This window comes from Ailuropoda melanoleuca, chromosome 6 (assembly GCF_002007445.2).
Source record: "Ailuropoda melanoleuca isolate Jingjing chromosome 6, ASM200744v2, whole genome shotgun sequence".
Classification (NCBI taxonomy): domain Eukaryota; kingdom Metazoa; phylum Chordata; class Mammalia; order Carnivora; family Ursidae; genus Ailuropoda; species Ailuropoda melanoleuca.
In genome coordinates this window covers 88,085,471-88,096,282 of record NC_048223.1, presented here as the reverse complement: position 1 = coordinate 88,096,282, position 10,812 = coordinate 88,085,471, and the positions used below count along the sequence as shown (strand labels likewise).

Genomic DNA, 10,812 nt, shown 5'->3' with positions numbered 1-10,812 from the left:
CCAACTTCCAGCGAAGAAGCTTGACCTTAAAGCTGTCCTTGATTCTCGAAAGAACTGAGGCTACAGAACAACTTCCCTGGTGAGGATAACTTGCCTGATGTCATCTCTGTGCTCAGCTCTGGGGAGATGGCTCCTGTGTCAGACTTATGCTGCCCTGTCCACCAGGCCTCCTTGCTGGGCACTGTCCCACCCCATGTCCTAGGACCTCAACTTGTTTGCTGATATCAATGTCCTATCACCAAATTCAGCTCCAGGTAACTGGAATCCTTTTGGCCCATGCCCAGCTCCAAATCAACCCACACCCCAATCGAGTGCCCATCTGCAGGGCTTGGTCAGGCCTTAACCCAAGCTTTCCCTAGAGCTCCAGACTCAAGTACCTGAACATTCATCTGCATGCCCAAGTGTGCCACCAACAATATATCCTAAGATCAACTACCCACCCCCAAAATTCTTCTCCATCTCACTATCTGGACCAACTTCCACCTACTTTCCCAAGTCTGGAACCTGAGACTCTTCCTTCTCTCCCCCACACCTAAGTCATCCTGTCCATCCGATACCTAAATATCTTTCTAATCCATCTCTCCTTTCCAAGCCCACTCTGCTTTTGTGTTTTTGCCTGCCTGGCATCACTTTCTTTGGGAAACTACCCCTGCTATAATAATCCTATCGCCAAAACCACAATGAGATACCACCTCACACCACTCAGAATGGCTAAAATTAACAATTCAGGAAACAACAGATGTTGGCGAGGATGTGGAGAAAGGGGAACCCTCCTACACTGTTGGTGGGAATGCAAGCTGGTGCAGCCACTTTGGGAAACAGTGTGGAGGTTCCTCAAAAAGTTAAAAATAGAGCTACCCTACGACCCAGCAATTGTACTAAGAGGTATTTATCCAAAGGATACAAACATAGTGATTCGAAGGGACACCTGCACCCCAAAGTTTATAGCAACAATGTCCACAATAGCCAAACTATGGAAAGAGCTCAGATGTCCATCAACAGATGAATAGACAAAGAAGATGTGGTGTATATATACAATGGAATATTACTCAGGCATCAAAAAATGAAATCTTGCCATTTGCAAGGACATGGATGGAACTAGAGGGTATTAGAGCTGTTCGGATGCACAGGTGAGTACAAAAGAGTGTGGGAGGAGAAGCAGCAGAGACATCAAGATAAGACAGGCCTTTACAGGAGTTCTGTGTAAAGGAGAGCCCAGAACAGAGGATGCTGGAGTGACATTCAGGAGGTGAGCGGGGACAGGAGTTAGTGAACAACGGAGGTCTGCTGGTAACCCGTCAACCATGGCCAGGCTACAGTAAAACAGGCACTAGCCACAGAGCACAAACCAGTCCAGCCTCTCTGGAAATCAGTTTAGCAGTACTCATAATGAGCCTTGAAAAATATCCACGCCCTTTGACCCATTGATTCCACTTCTGGAAATCTCTCCTAAGGAAATAATTCCATATACAGAAAAAGTTCTCTGCGGGTGCCTGGCTGGCTAAGTGAGTAGAGCGTGTGACTTTTGATCTCCAGGTCATGAGTTCAAGCCCCACACTGGGTGTGGAACCAACTTAAAATATTTGTTTGAAATATTTTTTAAAAATAAAAAACTAGAAAAAGTTCTCTGCATAGAAGTTCATCACAGAACTACACATAATAGGTCTAGAAACATCTACATATGCCACAACAGATGATGATTAGGGACACAGGATGGATCTAGTCATTGGACTATAAACTCCATGAGAATAGGGACAGTGTCTATTTTATTTACCACTGTATCTCCAGCACCTACCATGTGTCTGACATATCTGTTGAATGATTAAAAATTCTTACAAGGTTAAGCAAAAAAAGATCTTTAAAAATACTTTAATATTACATATAAATATGCAGGCACTTACAGTATGATCTCAACCATGTTTTTCTAATAAAACTAACATTATGTACCCAGAAATTAAAGAAATGACTCCCCAAAAACGTAAACAGTGAGTATCTTTGGGTGGCAGAACATGATTTCCTTTTTCATTCTGTGGTTGCATATTTTGTGTATGTTCAAGAATGAACATGAGTAACGTCTATAATGGGGAAAAAACAAGTCAATGTCATTTCTGGGAAAAGGAAGTGCTGGAGGCAGGATTTACATTCCTACCACCAGGGTTCCATAATGCTTTGCTCCATCGAAGGGTCCCCAGGTGGTCTTTGTGGGTGGACAGTTCCAGTTCCAGCCCCAGGGCTCCTCTGGGAAGATAGGCTCCTCCCACTACAGTCAGGGACACGCCCATTCTCTGGGACCCAGGAGCTTGCTCAGAGGTACCGGCTTTCAGTGGCCCATTTGCTAAATCCATAATCAGCTGTCAAAAATTATATACAGCATCATGGAAAACTGTTGACGATAGTTTCAAGTGAAATCGAGCAGAATACACAATTGCTAAGAATGTAACTGCACAAACTGTTCATTCAGTAAATATTTATTGAAGGAGTGAAAAGGCGTCACAAGAATTATGTCCACATGCAGATGAGACAAACAACCAGAGCCAATCAACCTCCTTTTTCAGCAATACCATTGTAAAGCCTAAGCTCCCGAGCTAGGATTCCTAGAGCTCTCTTCGAGATCCCGGAGTGTCCAACTCGCCGAGTGGCTCCAGGCTTCAGGGCACTCTGTTTCCTAAAGCAGAGCCTCTTACGCTCGAATGTATACACCATCAACTTGGAGATTTTGATCAAATGCGGATTCTGATTCAATAGTTCTCAAGGACTAGAGATCCTGCGTGTCTACCAAGCTCCAGGTGATGCCGAGGCTGCTGGTCTTCTGAACATATTTCCTGCAGCAAGATCCCAGGGTGCTGGGGAGCCAGACAACTCCAAGGGGAATTAGGAACTGCGAGCAGGAGACAGCCATCGGGCACGTTGTGTCCACCCAAGTAAGGTGAGGGGAGCACAGAAGATACTCAACGAAGCTTTCACCCACTACCCCAATTCCTAATGCCAAGCACCTTCGCCAGATGCCCAGCCCAGTCCCCCCATCCTCGGCATTGGGCACCCTACAGCATCCTTGTCCCCAAGCTTCCCCCCTGAGATGGGCAATGAGGCATCAACTCCAGGCACCTGCACGGGCTCTGGAGAGGTCTGAGGCCCCCAAACGCTTTGGGACGCTTGGGCAATGACAGGGCACCGGGATGAGCCGCGGGTCTGGGCTGGGCTGGCAGGTGCTTCCCTGGAGCAGCCAGCAGCAGATGGCACCAGAGGGCCAGCACAAGCTGCACCCAGTAAGTGGCTCAAGATCTCTCCCAAAAGGCAGGGTAAGATCACCAAAGGAACAGAATGAGAGCGGGGACAAAAAGCTGGGACAAAACAAACAGCTCCAGGAAGGGAGCTGGTGGCTCAAAGAGCGCTTGACTTGGGTGTCGGCTGCACAAGTTCTTGGCCAGGGGCCAGGTCAGAGAGACAGGCAGACGTGGCTGTTCAATCTCCTGTTGTCTGGCCCTCTGCCAGATATCCTGCCAACAGCAGTCCTCGTTGCCTCCCAGTGAGACTCCTTGGGCGCTCTGGGCACCTGAGTATCCTGCCCCAGGAGGTCGTGATGGGTCTAGCCAGTGCCCACTCTGCCCCAGGGTGGGTGGGTCTGCGCAGGCAAGAGCCAGACCCGGGCATCCCATTGAAAGTGGCCCAGAGGCAATCTTGATCTGTCTGTCTGGCCCACACAAAGATAAAGCCTTGGGTCTGGGTCAGCAGCCAGAAGACTGGAGCGTGACCTCCATGGGTGAGACATTCCTGTTCATTGTAGCCCTTTCTCCATTTTCCCTGGTGGGCTGGAGGAAGGCGGACCTCTACTCCTTTCATCCAGTGTCCCATTAAGCCAAACTAAAGAATCCCCTGCCCCTCCCCCTCCGGAAGGCTTGGCGAGGCTTTGGAACAACAGTGCACATCACCTAGAGCAAGTCAGCTCAGTGGTCAGAGTGTGGAACGAAGGAGGCCGGAGTCCCACCCTTGAGTGCTGTCGGCCTTGGCAGTGGGTCATGCTGGGGAGGGTCACAGAGTTCCTGGCCTGCTGCCTTGTCAAGGGAAGTCCTGCAGGCTAGGAAGGGGAGGTAAGAGCATGGCTACAGCAGCCTAAGCCCTCCCCATGCTGGACCGTGGCTATCCATGGACAGCCAACATCCGCTCTATGACAATGCAGATGCCCCCTTCGAGGTGCTTATCAAGGGGAGATACTTGTAGCCTTATTTCCGCCTCAGGTGGCAGAGGCAGTGAAAGAGAAAGACGGAGCAGGATGTGAATCCCGGGATTCCCGGGGTCTGACTTTCTTCCAGCAGAGGAGCACAAGGACCCAAGATTCCCAGGATCCATGCTCTGCAATGCGACGTGCTAATCATATAACAGTAATCCCTCTCTCTCGCCTTCATGGACTTCTTTACCACTCACAGTGCCTGTCTGCCAACATCACCTGTCCCAGAGGTGAGGGGTTGACCAAGGTCCAGAGCTCTGACCCCACGTGCTCCTTCCCTCACCCCACAGTGACCTCACAATCTCACTGGCAGAGGTGAAATCCTTGCGTTCCCAGGCTGACCATCTGATGGGGAATTACCAGAATGAACCCTGCCGGCCACAAGCAGACCATCTCTGGTTCTGGCACCTGCTCAGGCTTCAAGGCACGCTGTCAGTGGCAGAATCCAGACTCAGAATTCTCCCAGGAACAAATGGCATGACCATCTGAATGTTAGGCTTCTCAAGGCAAATGGGTGCAAAAATAGGCTCTTGCCAGCCTCCCTGGGCTCCAGAAAGCCAGTAATGATGGAGTGCCACCAGATTACCAGTAACAATGCCAGTCATGATGCAATTGGCCCACTTCGCTAAGGGAAAGAGCCTGGCAGTGAACATGGCAGGGAGAAACCCTAGGCCGGGCTAAATGGGGTTAGACCTGCCACTGAGCCTCAGGGACCCTTTGGAGACCTCTGTGTGCACTGTGGACAGGGGCAGATGCTCAGACTCTTCCACAGGGGCACTCTGCTGACATGTCAGCACCAGGGCCTTGACCTCCTTCTTGAAGTTGGTGTTGAGAAAGCCGTAGATGAAAGGGTTGACACAGGTGGACGCCATGGCAAGCAGGTGGCACACCAGGAAGATGAGGTTGCCAGAGCAGATGGGGATGGCCTCGTGGTACCAGTCCTCCAGGCTGTTGAACACATGCAGGGGCAGCCAGAGCACGGCGAAGGCAACCACCATGGCCATGAGGATCCCATTGATCCGCTTCATCAGCCACGCCCGCGAGCTGTAGGTGCCCTTGCGGAACATCCGCTTCCGCTTCCGCAGGTGCCGGTAGATGCGCACGTAGCAGACCAGGATGAAGGCCAACGGCATGCAGTACTGGAAGAGCAGCAGGGAGGTGGTGTAGATGATGCGGTGATGGGGCAGCGGCCACGACTCAGTACAGACCACCTTATCGGCCAGAAACTCCACAGCCTTGGAGTGGTTCCTGTGAAAGACCTTGTCTAGGACGCTGTTGACCAGGAAGGGCAGGGAGAGGAAGCAGGCGATGAGCCAGATGACCACAATCCCCAGGTAGGCCTGGGAGACGCTGGGCTTCCAGCCTGTTGGGTTGATGATGAGCTGATGCCTCTCCAGGGCCACGAGGACGAGCGAAAGGATGGAGACCGTCACCGACATACACTGGATGAAGGCCGACATCTTGCAAACGGCCTCACCGAAGACCCAGTAGTCCATAAGGGTGTATATGGCCGTGAGCGGCTGGCAGATGAGGCACATGAGGAAGTCGGAGAAAGCCAGGTTGGTGATGAGCAGGTTGGTCACATTGGTCTTCTCCTTCTGCCGGATGGTCACGCATATGAGGCAGAGGTTGCCCAGCACCCCCACAACAGTCTCGATGCTGTAAGAGGTGACAATGAAGACCATCAGGTCTACAGAATCCTGGCAGTGGTCAGAGAAGTTGTACGGAATGCTCCTGGACCTGCTCCTGTTTTGACCCTGTGGGGATCCTGGGAGCAGCAAGGCCAAGAAGTGAGAGACATTCATGGTGCATGTAAGAAGATTTCAGAAGATTCGGTGACGATGCCTACAAAGCAAGCAGACAAATGGTACTCAGGGATCCTGCCTCCTGTGTGGAATCCAGGGAGAGGTGGGGGCTAGGTAGAGAGGTTCATGGCTTCTGCCATCCTGAAGCTGCTGGGACCAGGAGGACCTGAGACTGAGAGAGGTAAAGCAGCTTGCCCACAGTGACACAGCTCTTCGGTCACAGGGCTCAGATGCGAACCCCGGTCTGATGCCAGAACTTGTCATACACATTCCCTCTGACCTCAGGCTTCCAGGCTGTTTTAATGATAAAGAAACTAGAATTTTGTATGCAGAGTACAAAGACAGAACTCCTGAGGGAGTACGGGCAGAAATCCCCTTGTCACATTTTATCCAAATAAAGACGACGGCAAATGCCATCTTGTGCTCAGGTCCTTCCACAGGACCCTCTGCTAAGACCAAACTGGAATGTGGACTCCAGAATGTCCAGGTGGTAATGCCAGTGACAGATATTCTGACTTAGAGAGCTACCAGCTCACTCCACTCACCACTGTGATACACCTTCCTCACGGGGTCTCTAGCTGTCAGAATCCTGCGGGCAGTTCCCAACCCTCAGGAAGCATCGGAATCCTTCCAGGGGCATGTCGACAGTGCAGACTCCAGAGCCCCTCACCGTGAGATGCAGTTAAGTGAGCCCGGGATGGGGCCCAGGCACCTGTATCTTGACAAGTGGCCCCGATGATTCTCATGCATGTGCTCAAGTCCCGCTGGGATACATACTATTCACCGAGGAAGACCCTACTTCAGATATTCTTAAAGTCCCACAAAATGGTCAGGCCCATTTGTGAACATATATGTGTGCTTCCTGATCAACTGCTAATTTAAAAGCAGTTTTTACAGAGTATGGCCAACACTAACCAGAGATCAGTAAAATCTATATGTCTAGTGTCCTGAAAGTCACTCACCGTGCATTTAATTTGGCTTATAAAGATGAGCTACATTTGGCCATTTACAGGATTGTCATGAATTCAAATGACAGTTTACAATCTGATTATTTTGGCTACTGAATCTCAGAGGCAGGAGGATTTTTCTGGCAACACAGTCTTCTGGCAGAAAGGACTGTTTGGAATAGAACCTGACACAATGAAATACAGCAAGGCCAAATGCAAGGCCCAGAATGTGAGTCCGAAAGCAGCCGAAGCTGCACGAAACTGTGGTGGGTGCACTGTGCCCAGAAGCAGCTAATGGGACAGACACCCCAGGCTCTGCTTGACCATCAGCCAGGGCTGGGTCGATGGCGGAGAGTAATGCCAGTGGCTGCAAACTAGCCAAGGACAGCATGATCAGAGCAGAGTTCGTGAGTGGGGAGGGCTCCAGAAAATCCTCATGTCTTCATTCACTCAATAAACATGTGCAGAGCCCCATGCCAGAAACAAGGGCAAAGACAACATACAGCCATGTCCCTCCCAGACCAGAGGAACTGCCCCCAGGAATGCAGGTGAACCTCAAGGCCATACTGCCATGGACAAAACCAGTATGAATGCAATGCCTGTGAGCTGGGAGATCGGAGAGGAAGCAGGAAGATGAGAGAAGACGTGACATTGAGGCACGGCCCCAAAGTTGAAGAGCAGTCAACCATCCAGTGGACCAGATAGAGGAGGGAATTCAAGGTGCAGGGAACAGCATGAGCAAAGATAGGGTGGCAGGAAAGGGCAGAGCCTCCTCAGAGAACGGCAGGCAGTTGAGAATAACCGGAGCCCAGCATAGGTGGAAGGCAGTGGTGAGCCATGAGACTGGAGGTGTGGGCCAGAGCGGGAAAGCTGGGGGAGCAGCCAAAAGCTGGCCAACAAGCCCAAGTCCATTCTAGAAAGATCATTCCAATGTAGAGAATAGACTGAGGAAGAGGTCCAGGACAGGAGGAAAGGGAGGGCCGAAGAAGACCGCACTGGGCATCTGCCTGGCTTGTAGCCCCCTTCTTAGAGAAGCCATAAAGAGCTAACGCAAGGGATGGGCACGTGTGGCCCAGAACAACCCACACCTGTCACCGTTGACTAGACACATGAAAGCCTGAATACAAATCAGCCCTTCCCAGCAGCTGGTGGGAACAGGCAGAGGAGGGAAGTGCTGGGACTGGGAGAGCAGCAAGGCAGGAAAGTAGCATGGGGGACAGGACCAGAAAAGGAACAGAACTGTCAGTGGGCCTCTGCATGTTTCTGCGGAGGCTGGGATGGGCCCACCAGGAGGAGACTCCATGAGCCCCCACCCCAGAAAGACCCTCTGTGCACCAGGACTGAGGATTCCCAAAAGCTCACTCCAGCGGCAAGGTGCAATGTCCCAAATCCAAGAGCCCCAGGTCAGCAGGAAAGCTGGATTTCTTTTATAGAACATGCTGACAGGTACTCCCCATGGCGGAGTACCCATCTCTGTCCAGGGCTGGAACAGAGGATCTCTTGGGGGAGGTGCTCCCGAGCAGAATCAAGTGAGGAAGGAGATAGGACTTAGATGCCACCAGAGCCTCATGAAAAGTTATCATGATCCAGCCACAACTCCACCAACTGGGACTTCAGAGTTCAGGGTTAAGAATGGTCAGTGAGACCATGTGGTTGAGAGGAGTGGGTCACCTTGCTGCTGGGCCAGGGTGGGGGGTGGGGAGCAGGCTGTAGCTCTGTCTCCCCAGTTGTCTGAGGGCCCCTGGAGTCAAGAACAGTATCCTTTGTTATACAGAGCTATCACTGGCATCTGGGAAAATTGCAGAGAAACATCAGGATCCCAGGGAGGCCAGTAGGCCGTGTACTTGTCCTGGGTTCAAATTCCAGCCCTGCCACCTATCAGCAGGGGGGCTTTGGGAGAGTCGCTGAACCTTTCTGAGCCTCAGTTCCCTCAGCTTTGCGGGGGGGAACAATACTTATCTTACAGGAGGGCCTGGTTCCCTCCTAGGTCAGGGGATGAAATGGGGAAGAAAGGAGTCCAAACGGTAGGACCCTGGAGCTCTCCCTTACTTAGACGCTTTCAGGTTCAGTCTCCATCTTAGTTCCTTAGACAACACAATTCAGTGGACCAGGTCCTGTTCAGGAACTCTTTGCCACCTCCTAGGAAGTTGAGCTGTCCATTTTGTAACAAGACCAGCCTGGCACAGAGTAAGTGATGAACGTTAGTTCCCTTCTCTTCCCACGCATCCCACCAACCCCACCCGAAGGGACCTCACTCTCTTCCACCATGAGGACCTGGCCACAGCGATCATTCGAACCCATGCCCAGGCCTCTGAGTGCATCTGACTCCAGCTCTGACCCAAAGCCTCTTTAGGAAGTCCTGCAGGAGGGCACAGAGCTGGCACCAATCACCTACTCCAATCCTTTGCCCAGTGCCCGGCCTCCAAAGGGCACCAGCCCTGCTGCAGAGCGATCCTGCTCTGAGCTCTGCCCCATGGCGGAGTACCCATCTCTGTCCAGGGCTGGAAAGGGCCACACTCCCACTGCTTGCCTTTCAGAGCCAAAGACTACGCTGTCCACAGGCCAGTGACTAGCCCGAGAGACACATATGACAGGCCTCACACTGCCCCATTGATAGATGAGACCCCAGGATTCTGAGGGACACAGACATAGTAGGAGAAGGTAGTGGCAGCCAGCATGCGGACAGATGAGACTGTTTTGATTTTGTCCCTGGACGTCCCTGGAGACACCCAAACAGCCCAAGAGGCTGTAACTGGGAAGAGACAGGATCTGAGCCTGGTGCAGCCAGGGTTTCAGGGTGGGGAATTTGGAAGGGCAGGCAGGAGAGGGCAGAGGGAGCCCAGTCTTAGAGGAAAGAGCCCAAGGAGGGAGGGGTCTTGCCTCACCCTGAGAACACACACATTCCTGGGAGACAGAGGGCAGAAGGGACATCAGCTGCCACAGAGCTCTGGGCCCCGATACCCCACTGAGCATTAATCCACACCACAGCCCTGCGAGGAAGACATCACTAGGCTGAACCATGTGGAATTGCCAATATCCAACGACTGCTGCCCTGCATAGACAGCAAATTCATGTGGTTCGATCTCCTATCTGCTCCATTTTCAAGGGGGGGACGCTGAGACCCAGTTAGAGGAAGGGACCTGACTTAGGTCCCACAGCTAGTAAGCGACGGGGTTTGAATCCCCAGCAGTCTGACTCAAATCCCTGCACTGGGACCTGAGACACAGAGTTTGAAAAGGGAAGTGGAGCCCACGCTTAAGCAAGACACAAGCTGACGTGAGGCAACACAGGGGCAGAAGCAGGGCTGGAGATGAATATCCAAGGTCCCTGACAAAGCCTGATGGAGCCCAGGGTCCCAGTGAGCGCCCCGGGGGTGCTGGGAAGTGGCTCAGGCAAATGAGAAGGTACCCCAGGGGCCTGTGTTGGTCAGTAGGCGTGCTTTGGCCCACAGTCCCAGCATGCTGGCTCGGAAGCCCCACCTCGCCTGGAGCACCAAGGACCAGCCAGCCTCTTCAGCCCTCGTCCTTCCCAAGCAGACCTGGGCTGGGGGTCCCTAATGTGACAACACTCTTAGAGTTGCTTCCTCCCTCACACAATCTGGAGCCTCAGAGGCCTCCCCACACCCCCCATGGCAGAGCACAAGAGCACAGCTCACCCAAGGAGGAGACCCAGGCTCGAAGGGCTATGACTGAGCAAGGACCGGTCCCTAAGGGTCGGTCCCTCGAAGCCTCCAGCAGGGCAATGATCACCTTGGAGTGATCACATCCCCTCCCAGGGTTGCTGAGCTGGGGTCCCAGTGAGCATTTCAGACCTTTCTGGGAGATTGCCTCCCCCC

The 10,812-nt window shown here is 52.4% G+C and overlaps 1 protein-coding gene across 1 annotated transcript; it reads right to left on the bottom strand.

The window, feature by feature from the left end:
• Positions 1-2,408: 2,408 nt before the first annotated feature.
• Positions 2,409-6,045, bottom strand: NPY4R2 (neuropeptide Y receptor Y4-2). Its single transcript, XM_034661782.1, has one exon. It carries the CDS (start codon positions 6,028-6,030, stop codon positions 4,903-4,905), a length of 1,128 nt encoding a protein of 375 aa, XP_034517673.1. The 5' UTR covers positions 6,031-6,045; the 3' UTR covers positions 2,409-4,902.
• Positions 6,046-10,812: the final 4,767 nt, after the last annotated feature.